The 15748-nt window shown below is 48.0% G+C and overlaps 1 protein-coding gene across 2 annotated transcripts; it reads left to right on the forward strand.

Annotated features, from left to right (window-relative positions):
* Positions 1-207: 207 nt before the first annotated feature.
* On the forward strand, positions 208-5226 carry LOC117838608 (trihelix transcription factor GTL1). 2 transcript variants are annotated; one of them, XM_034718703.2, is made up of 3 exons: positions 208-1368; positions 2168-3854; positions 4003-4160. In XM_034718703.2, exons 1-3 carry the CDS (start codon positions 956-958, stop codon positions 4012-4014), a joined length of 2112 nt encoding a protein of 703 aa, XP_034574594.1. In that variant the 5' UTR covers positions 208-955; the 3' UTR covers positions 4015-4160. The 2 variants fall into 2 exon arrangements, with proteins under 2 accessions (XP_034574594.1, XP_034574593.1); XM_034718702.2 differs by having other exon boundaries at positions 212-1368; positions 3999-5226.
* The last annotated feature ends 10522 nt before the right edge of the window (positions 5227-15748 follow it).

A 15748-nucleotide genomic window follows, 5' to 3' on the forward strand; every position in this document is an offset into this window, starting at 1 on the left:
ACCATATGCATAAGATGCATCCAAAATTTACTGTATTCTTTTAACTAATGTTAAAATCTTGTGCATAACTAGATATTTTGTGGGAAAATAAGTAAGATGGTCACAGAATCCAACATATTCCTCCATGGGTATTGAGGTAGGGGAGTTTTGTAGAGAGGTATTTGTGCCCCTCTCCCTTTTGTTACAAGCCTCCTCCATCTCTCTCACCCCTTTCTCACTCATTCCACAGTTTCCAGCACTCCCTCCCTTTCTCTCTCCTGCTTCACATGCTTCTCTCTCTACCATTTTTTGCCCTACACTCCTCTCCCTCTCTCCTGTCCTTTTGGTTTTACTAACAAGTTGTATTAGGCAGGGAGGTAAAGCCCCCCCCCCCTGACAGCGCAGCATCTTGTTTGTTTTATCTCCCACATCATCTCCCTCATCATCTTCTGCAGACCTCCATCTTTCTCTCTCCTGCAGCAGTACTCAACATTTCTCAACTTTCACCTCTCATCTTCTCTCTCCTTCACCCTACATACCCCCCATCTTCTTCCTCACAGCAACCACATTCTCCTTCTCTCTCCTCCATCCTCCCTACTATTATTTATTGAAGGCTGCTTATTGATGGTATCTTAATTCTTTTTTCCCTCTTCTTCTTCTTCCCTTCTTCCTTCTCTAGCAGGAGTACATTTTTTTTGCCAGCCTTCCTTCCTGCAGTACTAGTGCTCCCTCCCCTTCTTCTTCTCTGGCTACTTCCTCTCCTCCTCCCCCCTTCTTTCCCTTCTTTTCCCTCTCCTCCTTTCCTCCTCCACTCTCTATCTCTCTGAGGTCCGCATCTCTCCTCTTTCCAGTTGTCCTCGCCTCCCATCTTTTTCACCTGTCCCTCATGTACTGATCGTCTCATCACCTCCATTCCCCAGTGGTAACACGGGGCGACGCGCACGAGTGCGCGTGTGCGGGAGCAGGAGCTCTTAGCATGCAGCAGCAGCAGCACGGGGGAGGGGGAGGAGGAGGAGGAGGCGGCGGCGGTGGAGGTCCGGCGCAACAGTTCGGCGCGCAGCAGGTGGAGATGCCGCCGCCATTCTCGCCGGCCGGCGGCGCCGGGCAGCGGATCTCGCTGGCCGAGGCGCCGTCACCCATCAGCAGCCGGCCGCCTGCGCCGGCGCAGCAGCAGTACGACGAGCTCGGCGTATCCAGCGCCGGCGCCGGGGGCTTCGACGCCGAGGGCCTGGCGGCCGCTGCCGCCGGCGAGGAGGGCGCCAGCGGCGGCTCCGCGGGCAACCGGTGGCCGCGGCAGGAGACGCTGGAGCTGCTCAAGATCCGGTCGGAGATGGACGCCGCCTTCCGGGACGCCACCCTCAAGGGCCCCCTCTGGGAGCAGGTCTCTAGGTAAACAACTCGCTGAATTCTTGAGCACCACCGCACTGCACGAATTCACTCGCCACGCGCCGGCGCCGGCGCCGTCGTCCTGGCGCGCCGCCGCGGCGGAATTCTCGTCGGCGGAATGCTGCATGAAATCTCGGCGGCCTCCGGGACCGGCCCCTGGCGCGATTTGGCTCTAGCTAGAAGGCGCAGTTAATTAATTATTTACCCGGCTAAAGAACACTTCTTTTTTACCTTTTTCCTTAACCATCCTTCACGAGCACAGTGACTTTTCCATTTTTAAAATAGCACGATATCGCTCTCCTCCCCCCACTTTTTCCCCGAAAAAATCCTACCCCCCCCCCCCCCCCCCCCCCCACACCAATTTATCTATCACTTTGTCTCTTTGATAAGAGGAAGCAGTAGCAGTAGACACGAGTAGCGATATTCACACAAAGCTTCAGATCCGGAGGCATCAATCCCAAACTTTATCTCTCCGGTCTCTGAATTTCGCGCAAAAAGGTTGAATTTTTATTCCCAGTTTCTTCCTCCTCTGCGCTGTGCATTCTTCTTGGGATTTACCACTGCTAGTGCTGCATGGATGTGTGTGTGCATATGCCTTTCTTTATCTTTTCCATGGTGCCCAAATCGAGTAAAATTCTACATGCATGCAACTTTTGTGTGAGGGCTACAGTTGCCTTGCATGTATGATTGAAATCGCGGTGGTTGGTGGCGGTGGTACGCCATTGAATTGGATACAAGGTAATTATAAGCTCTTTTTTTTCTTGTTGCTGTTGCTAATGACGATCGATGCGGTGGTTGGCAGGAAGCTGGCCGAGAAGGGGTACACCCGGAGCGCCAAGAAGTGCAAGGAGAAGTTCGAGAACGTGCACAAGTACTACAAGCGCACCAAGGAGAGCCGCGCCGGCCGGAACGACGGCAAGACGTACCGCTTCTTCACGCAGCTCGAGGCGCTGCACGGCACCGGCGGGGCGGCGCAGGCGGCGTCGTTCGTGCCCCCGGCGACCTCTGTCGGGTTGTCGTCCTCCGGCGCGGCGAGGCCCTCGGCCCTGCGCGTGCCTGCCGAGCCGCCGCCTGCCGTGGCGATCGGCGGCGCGGGGATGCCGATGGCCCTGGGCAACCAGATGAGCTTCTCGACGTCCAACACGGAGGATTACTCCGATGAGGAGGACTCAGACGACGAGGGCACCCAGGAACTGGGCGGCGGCGCGGACGAGCGGGGCAAGAGGAAGAGGGTGTCGGAGGGCGGCGCCGCCGCCGGCGGGAGCGGCAGCGGCAGCGGCAGCGGGAAGATGATGCGGTTCTTCGAGGGCCTGATGAAGCAGGTGATGGAGCGGCAGGAGGCGATGCAGCAGCGGTTCTTGGAGGCCATCGAGAAGCGCGAGCAGGACCGCATGATCCGGGAGGAGGCGTGGCGGCGGCAGGAGATGACGCGGCTCGCGCGCGAGCAGGAGATCCTCGCGCAGGAGCGGGCCATGGCTGCCTCCCGCGACGCCGCCGTGCTCTCCTTCATCCAGAAGATCACCGGGCAGACCATCCCGATGCCGTCCATCGCTGCGCCCACCATCAACGCCATGCCGCCGCCGTCGCATCCGAGGCCACCGCCGCCCCAGCCGCACCCCACGCCCATCGCCTCCGCCTCGCCAGCAGCCACGCCGGCGCCGGCGCAGCCACCAGCCTCGCAGCCTCCGCCCGCGCAACAACCACAGCCCTCGCTGCCGCCGCAGAGGTCGCCAATGCCGGCCACGCCGCAAACGCCAGCACCACCGCAGCAGCAAAGCACGGACATTGTCATGACGCCGGCCGAGACGGCGGCGCATGCCGATACCCCCGGTTACGACGGGTCCGGCGGCGGCGCGACGTCGTCCCGGTGGCCCAAGGCGGAGGTGCACGCGCTGATCCAGCTGCGGAGCAACCTGGACACGCGGTACCAGGAGGCCGGGCCCAAGGGGCCCCTCTGGGAGGAGATCTCCGCCGGCATGCGGCGGCTGGGCTACAACCGGAACGCGAAGCGGTGCAAGGAGAAGTGGGAGAACATCAACAAGTACTTCAAGAAGGTGAAGGAGAGCAACAAGAAGCGGCCCGAGGACTCCAAGACGTGCCCCTACTTCCACCAGCTCGACGCGCTCTACCGCAACAAGGCGGCGCTCAGCTCCTCCGGCGCCGGCGCCGGACCAGCCGCCGTGCACGCCAGCAGCGCACCGTCGACACAGGCGCCGGAGACGGTCAAGGTGACGGCCGCGGCGCCCATCTCACAGACTCCGCCGCCGCCGACACTGCCTTCCCAGTCGTCCCAGCACGCGGCCAAGAACGGCGGCGGCAGCAACGCCGCTGCTGGCAGCGGCAACGGCAACGGCGGCGGCGCGTCGGAGCACGGCGCCAGCGGAGGCGGCTCCGGGGGCATGCAAGCGCAGGCGAGCAACGGCAGCGTTGCGGCCAGCAGGTTCTTCGGAGATGGCGGCGGCGGCGGCTCGGCCTCGGCGGCGAAGAAGGTAAGCCAGCTAGCCACTCACACATAGACATACACTTGCATGTGCGTTGTTGGTGTGGCCATAGCCAAACTGCACCGTACATGTGGTACCTGCTGTTTGTTTTTGGTGATCCAATGCTGATTGCATAACGCTGCACATTTAAAGCCAGAGGACATCATGAAGGAGATGATGGAGCAGAGGCCGCAGCCGCAGGCGGTGGTCAGCGGCTACAACAGAATCGACGGCGCGGACAGCGACAACATAGACGAGGATGAGGACGACTACGACGACGATGACGACGACGAAGACGACGTCGACGGCAACAAAATGCAGTACGAGATCCAGTTCCAGCAGCGGCAGCACCATCACCACCACCACCAACAGCCGCAGCAGCAGCACCAGAACGTGGTCAGGCCGAACGCCGGCGGCGGCGGCGCCGGCAATCCGCCCGGCACCACCGCTCCCAGCACGGCCGCGGCCGCGACAACAACAGCCGGATCTTTCTTGGGCATGGTCCAGTGATCGATCCGGCCATCCGCTCCCCAAACATTTTCACCCCCGGTGATTCTCATCTCCTCTCATCAATGGCTTCCATTTCTCTCTCATGTACCTTTTGTATCTACCTACCTGTCGCCTCCATGCTCGTCTATATCTCTACACCTCAAAACCTCAAAACCTCAACAGCTCTCCCCCTCTTCCAAGCTCCGGCAGTTCTCTTCCTCATGCACGCAGCAACACCTCGATCAATGTCGTCGTCGTCGTCGCTGCCACATACCCGCACCATATCCTCCTATTTCTTGATTCGTTGCTGTGTTAAATTACAGTGGTCGCCTCTTAGGTGTTACAGTAAAAAAATTGGTGGTGAGATGTGGTTATTTATTGATTTGTTGTGGTAATTAATAAGAACCCTCAAGCATTGGGGTGTTCACGGAGAGGTTGAAAATTTGGTGCGGTGAAAACGGCACGTGAAGGCGGTAATAAGGGCTCCATCGCGCGGTTAAAGAGAACAAGCAGACAAGGTGGCAAAAAAAAAAAAAGGGAGGCAGATGACGCAGTGCATGTACGCACTGTTACTGGGTAAATTTTGTGCATGCGACTACTACTCTACAGTGGGGTAGATTGTTGCATGGGAGCAGTGAAAAAGTTATGGAAAGGACTTGCTCGACATGGGCATGAACAAGAAGAGCCAGAGCTGGTGCATGCGGGAGTTTTTCATTATCCTTCCTTATTTTCCCTTTTCATTTTCAACATTTCTTTTATATTTTTCCAACCAAGTAAACTGTCCATTACGAATTACCTAAGTTTTTTTTCTTTCTTTCTCAAACTGCTGTTACCGAACTTTTACAGTGTATACATGAGACATATTATATGTTATATTCTTGTTATTATCGTACCATAAGTGCTTTCAAGTGTGATTTTATATGTCAACTTTGTTTAAAAAAGCAATCTAGTCAGCTGTGTAAGATAAAATTACATTGCTCAGTTCTGATTATACTCTAGGATCCAATGTGCCATTTATTGTAAATATTGTGTTGAGATCCAGTAAGGGATCTCCTATTATATATTAATACTAACATGCCAAGATTAGTATACCTTTGAGAGATCGCCCTCACATGCATGCCAAGATTAAATATACCATGAGGGAGATGGAGTCATGATTTTCTTAAACTATATGATCAAATCCAAAATTAGGCATACTGCACCTCAAGGCTAATATAATCCATGAAAAATAGCTCATACTTGACAAAGTATGAAGCAAGCTACAAATTGAAAAGGCACACTAATTTTCAAAATTATGGTTAGGAAGAAGGAATGATCGTATTATTTAGAAAATACAATTAGCATAATTACAAAATTTCTCTATTGAAATAAAGGATGAGTCCCTTCGCAATTATTTCTCTCATTTTTATTGGATTTTAGTTGTTCCCCATGACATTCATGCAAAAATCTTGTGAAATTATTGCATCCCATATGGTCCTAGAATGCTATTGAACGATTGTATCGGATCCGAAATCAAGCACACTGCCTCTCAAAGGTAATCATGGAAAATAACCTATATGTGAAAAAAATGTTAAGAAAGCTACAAATTCAAAGTATAAACAAAAATTTAAAAAATATGGTTAGGAGATGGAATACTCATATTATTTATAATTAAGAATGGTCGCACAATTTTTCTTTAATGAAATAAAGGACGAGTCCAATTTTGGAATATAGAAGTTTCCTCATCCTTATACAAATTTTTTTTGAAGGAAATTCTTGCAGGGATTTTATTTCTTTCCTTTGATACTCCTGCAAAATGTATGTGCATTATGTGTTGTCCTTTAATGATAGATATGCTTCGGCATTTGGGTATTTTTTATACGACATATATACACAAGTTTGAACCTAAGTTCCATGGATTTAGGTATGGTAGCATAGAAAAATAACCAAATTTACCATGTTTTAAAACTCAACCAAGTCTAGATCTATATATCATCTCTTATGATGGTTGCCAACACTGGCTCAACCTGCCTATTTACGAATCGGAGAACACATTCGACAAGGATATAAGCACATCCTAGTCTAGTATCCGTAATCCAGACATTTGCTATATCGCCACCCCAATTCTAAGCAGATTGATGCGCATGGTAACCTCGCTGAAAAATCTTGTCACCTCCTACATAAAAAAAACATCTCTCAACAATGCAGGGATGGCAAACAGAAAAATTAAACACCTGCTAGACATGAACGAAGGGAGAAAACTAACACTTCATACAATAAAAAATCCATTCACCCCTTTGTGAATTTGATTTGCTCCTAGCTAGCTAGTACTCGATGAGATGCTCCTACTCTATGAGGAAAAAATGTTATTCCCTGTAAATAAAGCCTCGAGATGCCTCGGAGTCGGCGCCAGGGCGTCTGGGCTCGTAGTACGGAGTATATGAATATGATGATCCATTTGGCAAGCTACAAAATTGGTTTGGGGCCAGTCAGGTCAGGCTCAGCGCTCAGGCGGCAGGCAGGCAGGGTGGCTGCCCGGCTGGGGATCCGTATTGAAACGGTTGGAGCGTGGGGTGGCGTGTCCGCCATAAAAAGTTAAAAAGGGGCGCCCCCCGCTGTGGGATCGACGCCCCTGCTAAAAACTACGCGCGGACACGGGGGAGCGTGGTGGCCGCAGCGCTCTGCGCTCGGGCTCGCGTCGCAGGCCCGGCCGGCGCCCTGGCCCCTGCTATAGGTAGCCCTCGCTCTCTCTCTCTCTCTCTCTCTCTCTCTCTCTCCCTCCCTCCCTCTCTCTCTCTCTCTCTCTCTCTCTCTCTCTCTCTCTCTCTCTCTCTCTCTCTCTCTCTCTCTCTCTCTCTCGCGTCGTCGTCACACTCACATCACTCGTCTCGGTTTGTTGCTGGACCAAGAGGCTTGCTTTCGTCGGCTGGAAGAGCATGATAAATCGATACGTCCTGATGATGAGATGAGATGCCTCTGCCTGCTGCTGCCTCTAGCATAGTAGCATGTGTAGTAGTGGTACACTGGTCTACCAGCGCCACTGGCCATGCCATGCTGCATTGCTGCGCCTTCTTGTTGCTACAGTGCACTCTGCATCTACATGCAACACTTGTTGATCAGAGCTCTCAGCTTTTTCTCTCTTAGCAAGTAGCAACAATGTTTCTTTCAGCCTCTCTCTTTCTCTCTCTGTGGAATGAAGGGGTAGTGTTTCTCTCTCTGTGTGTGTGTGCTCTCGGGCAATTAGCATGAGAAGGGAGGGCATGGCTCTACCACTTTCTTGTTGCCGCAGGCTGGCTGAATGATGCACATGGGGAGGTGAGAAAGGTACAAGGAGTAGAGAGGAGTGGTGAAAGAGAGAGAAGGGGGTGGTAGGGATCAGACATGTCCAGAGGAGCCCACATTGCATGCAGCACTGCTTCCCGTTTTGCCCCCCTCCCTTCTTTCCCTTTCTTTTTTTTTTACTATCTCTATTCACTTTTCACCTAGCTAGCTTGTGATGGTAAAAATCTTAGTCCAATGATCAGTAGATCGGCAGCTAGCCAAGGTAGAGTGCTAGACAGGTCCAATTGCCGCCCGTGTTTATTTGGAGAGAGAGAAAGAAAAGATGTCATTTGCCAATTGCCATCCTCTTGCATTGATATGTGTAAAAATGTAGTATAAATTCACACATGACACTCATGAGCTATGAAAGTGTACACTCCCATAGTAGGAGTAGGCTAGCCGTAGCTCCCCACACAAGTTAACACAACAACTGTGCCACTCACTCGAACGCCGGCAGCTTTTCTAATGATTAGAAAAGGTAGCCGAGAGCCAGAAGGCGAAGTCATGCACACACACAAACCTCTAGAGCCGAGGGACATTCCGAGCCCGGTAAAATTTCCCCATTTTCTCATCTCCATTCCATCTGTGGCAGGCGCACACACTGATGAGGGTTGTGCATGGCCATGGCAAACTCTCATGCAGGCCTAGCCGCAGAAGATTCTCTCCCTCTCTTTCTCTTCTCTTGGCTGAGACGTACGTCCGGGCATCCAGGTACGCAGAGCAGACGGGGTGCCAGCAGCAGTAAAAGATGGCGGGCGTAAGCAGGGTGCGGTAAAAAGGTGGGAAAAAAAGCACGGCGTACGAATTCACTGCGCGGCAGCATGTGCGGTGACTCCACGGTTCACGAGGCGCTGTTACTCACCGGCGGGGCCTCGATGTGCCCGGCTAAGCGAACACCGCCTGTGCTACACGCGGATTTCTCTTCTCCTCCTGGTGACGACGTACTCCGCTGTAATAATCCACACGGCGCCGGCCGCTTGTTTCGGTTAATTCCATTCCCGCAGTGGATTTAATTCGTGTGGCATCAGGTTCTAGTCATGTGAAATGTTACTATATCCAATTTGCCTCAATTTACAACACGGAAATTTTTTGTTTTTTTTTCTGACAATAGCGTGTAAATTTCATCATGTCGTAAGGAAATTGCTACGCTTCTCATATGAATAATCCCTGTGAAATTCCAACAAAATTCCTGGTTTTTGATGAATAAGTTGAGGCTACTTTGGAGAAGCTTCTGAAAATCACAGTTGAAGAAAAAGAAAAGAAAAATAGAAATATATGCGCAAGCAGTTACCTAGCTATCCACTGCAAGCATCAGAACCGTACCGGGTACTCTCTCCTGATTCCGGTACAGAGGGAGCAGGGGCGTATGGCAGGGAAAAGTACGATTGCCCGCGCTCACGCATGCCGAGGCTCAAGACTTCGAGCTGGCTCTTCCATCCCAAACATCTATCCATCATCCTGCTTGCACGATCGATATGACTAGCAGCATACCAAACTCTTGTTGGATCCGTCTGCCCTACGCCCAAGGCGACGCTCTGTAGATTTACCAATTACCAGAGTCCACAGAGTGCAAGCATGTGTTCTTGCATGGGTCGATCCGGGATCTATCACTTGATCCCGATCACGTGACAAGCTAGCTCAAGCTAGCAAGTAAAAATTTGCTGGATCTCGATCTAATATAACTCCGATCCAATTAATGGCCTAATAATTCAACTCCAGCGTTTGCAGAGATTGAAATGACTGTGGTTTCACTAAAGAAAGCTTGCCTCCTATCCACAAAGAGGGTATAGGCTAGATTTTTGTGAATTTCCTCGTGATTTCGAAATGAGCAAAAAACCATAGTACATTTTAGAAATAAAAAACTATATTGATATGATGATATACATGTTGCAGCAAACTACTATTTCTGGCGCACAACACGGAAACCTACAATTATTTTGACACACTTCGTCTTGAAAAAAAGAAAGCAGTCTAGTTCGAAATAGCAAGATCGCAGAACTGACCTTCCCTTTGCATTCGGATGGTGTGGTCTCTATGTTAGGTGTCTCTGTTTAATTAGAGTCATCGATTTAGTTAATCCATGGATGTCTGTAGCAGTCACATAGCTAATTAGCTGATAATGACACCCACATGATGGCAATATGTTATCCGTAGACTAAAACTAGCATTTCTTCAAAATCTAATTGGTTCGTCTGGCTGGCAACGCAAACGACAGCAAGTACACTGTACACATCCAGTTAACTGACAAAAATAGTAGCTCAATTTTTCATCAAAGTTGGATTAATATACCTAAACAACCTTTTTTGTTCAGAATGAACACAAAATGGAAATGAGTACTCCTATATGGCAAAAGGGAATCTCTTGTTGTCACCTAGCCAACCAGAGTTCGATTATCAATTTCAATGTACTAATTAATACTAGGTGGCCAACCATCCCCCTCGGTGTTGTGTAACGTCAGCAAAGGCGGTGTGAACTAAAAGGCATCCCAATGTGTACACAGTCCTAGTATAACCTCATGATGTTCAAGACAAGCTAATTAGTTCATTCCTAAACGTCATATATCTGATAAAAGAAGGGAGTATTTCTTTCAACAATATTCACTATTTCATTGTCTAATTATATACTTCCTCCGTCCCAAATTACTATTTGTTTTGACTTTTCTAGATACATAGCTTTGCTACGCACCTAGATATATATTATGTTTGGATACGTAGCAAAAGTTATATATGTAGAAAAGTCAAAACGAATAGTAATTTGAAACGGAGGAAGTACGTTGGATCAACATATACAGCGTATATATGTATCCTCACAGTTGTTTCCAGGTGTGTGCTAGTATAAGCAATGCAAATACTATAATAGTCTAATCTAATTAACCTAACATGACACACCTGCACGCATGTCGGCGCCAGATTAAACCACCCGAAAGAGTAGGGTACGAATGGGTGGAGGCATCAAGGGCGCATCATGCGTCCCTAGGGTGACAAACCGGTAAAGAGGAAAAAGGGCATCGTCCCTAGTGCAAGAAAAGGCGGATGTTAAAATGATTGGGTCGCGACGCAAACGCAAATGATAAGATCAGATCGATCAAAGGCGAGGCGGTACAAGTGTGCAAGCCTGAGTTTCTTAAATGGCTTTGCGTTACGCCGCCCTGACAGCGACACCATGATGTGCCAGTTTTCTTTTTGATCTGATTACTATATTTATATATATATATATACACATATATATTAACTCTAACGCTAGCTGCACTGACACACGGCACATATATGTTTAAGATCCCCCCGGGGGGAAAAGTTGCGGCGATTCCATGCGGCTTTTGCACTGCACTGCACACCAGCACGGCTGAATGGAGCTGAAGCAAGGTAAAGGGGCCTGGGCTGGGGTAGAAAAAGAAGTGAGAAAAAAAGGTTCCCTCCGACGCCGGGAGAGCTATGCGTGTCGTGTTCTGTTGTGTCAGCGTCACACAAAGCAGCAGCATGCTGCTGATCGCTGAGGCTGATGAGATTACTTGTGCGTGCGAGCATGGCCGCATCAGAATGCACCGGGAATACAAAATTAGTTAATTACACAGTCCTGTAGCAAGATAATTAAGTTCTAAACGCCTGCTTGCTACCTAGTCTGGTTATCTGAAGAGAGTTTCAGCTGTCCATAAAGAAACTTCCAAATTGAAGAGAGAGGGTATATGATGAATACAGATGAGCAGATGACCACCATATGAGTAAACATGTTAGAATTAGACTTTTCAAAGTTTGGCTAGCTAGCAGTACAAGCAAACATGTATATTTACATTGACCTACTGAAAGCAACAGTAACACATTTCTTTTCTCTCTAGCCAAATTTCATACCTTTAGTTTAACCGCAGATTCTAACAGAAATCAGTAGCAACTTCGCCTCCTCACAGACCACCATGCCACGTCAGAAAACGACGCATTTTTAAGCACCGGACCCCGCCGGATGGAATAGCGACCATGGTCCACCAGCGCAGCACCTACTGCGTGCCGGCGAGCCGTGGTGAAGGTTATCCATGATGGTCCAGCGAAACACGCATGGTCCCGTGTTGCTGGAGACCATGTAAGCATCTCTTCTTTTTTTTCCTCTCTCCCCCTTCGTGGCTTTGTCCTCTTTCAGGCTTGCAAGTAACTAATCAAGCAGAACCATCCATGATTGCAAGATGAAATGGCAAATCTAGCACATATAGCTTGCGTCGCTCTGGACCACGCTCCAGGGGTTAGCCACAAGCCTCGGCGTACCTCCGATATCGAATCACATGCCGAGACGTGACTCCTAAGCTCGCCGAATAATTAGAGCTTGCGCCTGAAGGAACTGAACAGCTTCCCAGCAAATCAGAGCCAGGATTCCCTCCCTCCCCGTCCTTCTTTCAACCTCATCCTCTTACCCGGGTGCGGGGTTAACCGAGGATTAGGCTGGCACTATTAGAGGAAAAGGAAGCTTCTTTCTTGGGAGAAAAAGACTGTACCGCACTGGCTTTAGGCTGTGTGCCTGGGAGGACCATTTCTGTTGCAGCAAACCTCCAAGATTGTTCTTGTCCAAGACGGGAGCTGTCATTGGCTCGACATGTTAACCTTTGCCAACTGTTGGGCCCTCCATAATCCCTGGCCTTGTGTGGCTGTACAAAGCTAGCTATATGGTGCGCTCCATTAACCTTTTGAAGCAGCACCTACCCAACAAGTGAAGCTAGGACCAACTGTTGACAACAATGCTTCAACGGCCACAATCAAGGAGAGCCGGCCAATTTGGTTGGGCCTGTGTGGAGTTATACGAGCGCGCGATGATACAAGTCTCCTGATGCCAAAAGATTATATGTGTAGTAGATGCTTATACTCCAATATCTGCGCCACTAACCAGGATGACACAGTGGATGCAGCACAATGATAGCAATCTTGCATAGAAATGTTGATGTACCTACTTGGAAAGGTGCCAGACTGGTGCCACTAGGCGACGGTGAGCAAATTGCAGAGCTGACCATTGGCCTGGGAACTAACCAGACACTGATGTACAAGTATATCTGAGCTGGACCAAAGCAAGTCACCAAACTTACAGATAGACGTTGATCTCCAAGTGGTTGCTGCCTTTGACACCTCTGAACTTTCAAAATCACAGAAGCCATAACCAATAAGGGTGTCATGCCCATGTGGCCATCAGAGCTGTGAGCTTCCTTCTGGTTGGGTTAAAGTGCCATCGTTCGATGTTATCATAGTTTTACTGAAAAGATTCCACAGAGTTTCACAAAAGGTACCATCACCTAAAGCACATACTTGAGTGAGATTGTCCTTACAGGGCAGCACAAAACGACCAAAACGTCATAGTGCCAGTCAGAACTCAGAAGTCCAGTTCACCTGAAAATGCTTAGTTACTGGCAGAGGTGAATATTTCTGGTGCACTGCTCTGGTTGTCTGTCATGCATGCCTAATGATTCAGTGAGTGAACCAAAGTGGCAGGGCATTAGGAGACTACTCTTCCAGATATCCATTCCATTAGATCAGTGCAGAAACTTTAAGCAATGAGTAAAAGTCGCTGGCAACATGCACAATCTGTCTCCACGGCCATAGCACGCAAGGCTTCCCCTGAAACTCCATCTATGTTCAGTAGAAAATAATAATAGAACGACAAGTTGGCCAAATCCCTGAAACTCAAAGCTGACTACCAGGTAGCTTTTGAGGAATCATTTTGATTCCCTTTGTCAAAAACCCAAACTCAATAGAGTATCAGATCTTGGAGAATGAATTCTCTTCCGCGTTCACCATGAGGATGACCTCCAATCGGAATCGGATCTGCCAAAGTAAAATGGAAAAAAGAGGAAATAGTAAAGCTTCCATTTGTTTTGGTTGCTAATAGAGGCAGGAAAAGGGTAGGAGATGTAAAGTTGAAGTGGCAAAATTATGAGTTGTTGGTCGTTATTCCCTTGCCAGAGGAGTCCAGCAAATAGTGAAAGCTATACACAAATACACACTAGGCAACATGGAGAGACATGGCTCCCATGTTATCCCGTGCAACCCCTGTTCCCCACTTGTGCCCCTCCCGTTGCACATGGCCCTGTAACCAACCATTCCACCCCTCCTCTATAGTTAACATTGCCATGGGACCCCCTTCCCATACAGAACAATTATCACCACCTCCGTTCCTTTGTACCCTGTACTTCTGTATTCAAACAGTGCTTTATTTTAAGTGTGGTATGGTGCGGCAATATCTCTATTACAATAAAAGAAATTTGTGAAGGCGGGCTTCAATGAATTATTGCTTGCACTAACTAGCCTTGTTATGAACAGGATCTCAGCTACAGGATACAAAAGTTCCAAACCAAATCATACGTGCCAAAAAAATATCAAATAATTGCAAGATTAGGGAATATTTAATCAGCATCCTGTACCACGTGTAGGACTTGAGTCCAGTAAGTTCAGGGCTGGTGCTGAAGATAAATATTCCATATTGATGGAGTCCCAGTTCTTTAGAAAGTAACAGGTTTTATCATTTACTTGGATGCCTATCTACACCATCTTTCATTGTCAGGCCAGTCATGGGTGTGTCATTTTATCATCCAGTAAGATATTGAAACATTATTTAGATTAGCGGGCCAGGTGACTAATTAGCTAATTCCAGGATTGGCCTTAGAGCTCAAAATGGAATTGAACACCACAGTAGGAACTGCGATAGAGAATCTTGATGCCCTAGAAATATAGCAACTAACTGTTCACTGATAGGAACATATGAGCATACAAATTCTAGCAACTTTCCAGCCATACGAGTGGGTTGGCCTTTGAGGCGTCACTTTCACAAGCCATACTTACAGTTGCACAACTTTGATAGTGATAATTTAAACTAGAAGCTAGATAAGAATTATAGGGCTCATATATATCCATTAATGGAAACCTTTTCATCATCCCTGCATAGCCCGGAGCAGGAAGATTCTCACCAAGTTGGACCTAATAGATTGATATAGTGGAGTTCTGATATGAGCCTAACAGTTCCTCAAACAGCAGATGCCAGTCTTAATATTTTTCATCTGAAATAAACATTTGGAATGAAGCCATCGAAGTGTAGGCGATCTTTTTATTGGAACAGATGAAATATAAATGAATCGTTGTAAAGATGCCATCATGTCTTAGAGAATATAATTGCATCTGATCATTATTATTATCTGCCTTGACTCCATACAGATTGGGTGTTCCTGATTTTTGTACCAGATGCTTGGCATTCCGAAGATGAACATTGGAAGCAGTGAGCACCACTATATTAGGTGAATGTGCAATCGATTCTAATGGAATTAGTAGGGATATCCAGGCTACGCCTTGAATAGATCACAAATAAGCACAGGGTCTCAGTCACTCCACTTGCTGGATAAGAATAAAAGTCCAGATACTATTATACTTGAGTTTCACACAGTCATCCTCCTTATCCTATGTTATACACATGTCACATCAAACAATACAGCCCACCCTTTCAATCATAGTCAAAAGGATATATCCTTCAAATAAATTATCATTGCTTCACCCGCCATAACTTGCATTATGTACCAAAGACTACATAAGCTGCTTTACAAAAGAAGGAAACAAACCTTACATGTCCTATAACAATTTGACTACCGACCTAAATAATGTTGGACGTGATATGGTGCAAGCTGGGTGTGATGACAGCAGGATTGTTCAAGAATAGAATAATAATCCACTCACATCGACGTCGTTAATCACCATCCTAGAAAGAGTTCTTAATGTTGGAGCTGCTAAGTATAATTCTTAATTGTATTATCCCTGATTCGGAAAACTACGTAAAGCATTGAAAACAAAGGCATACCTCTACATTAACTGTACAGAACACGTACCCTTTATGACTGTTATTTCTGATAAGTTAGAGGCCTATTTTCCTTGTTCTTTTTTTTATGGAAAATCTTTTATTGAGTTAAGCAGAAATGATTTCCAAGCAAGGATGTACTAAGCGAAAGCTGCAAAACGCCAGAACAAGACATGAACTCAAATGGCAGATAATAAAAAGCCACGGAATGGGTAACTCATTTACTCAAACCCAACTGCTTGTTCAATTAGGAAGGATTGGAACAGCAATCCAACAGTATGTATACTTAAGTAATTCACCATCTATAC

The sequence above is a fragment of the Setaria viridis genome, chromosome 9 (assembly GCF_005286985.2).
Source record: "Setaria viridis chromosome 9, Setaria_viridis_v4.0, whole genome shotgun sequence".
Lineage (NCBI taxonomy): Eukaryota > Viridiplantae > Streptophyta > Magnoliopsida > Poales > Poaceae > Setaria > Setaria viridis.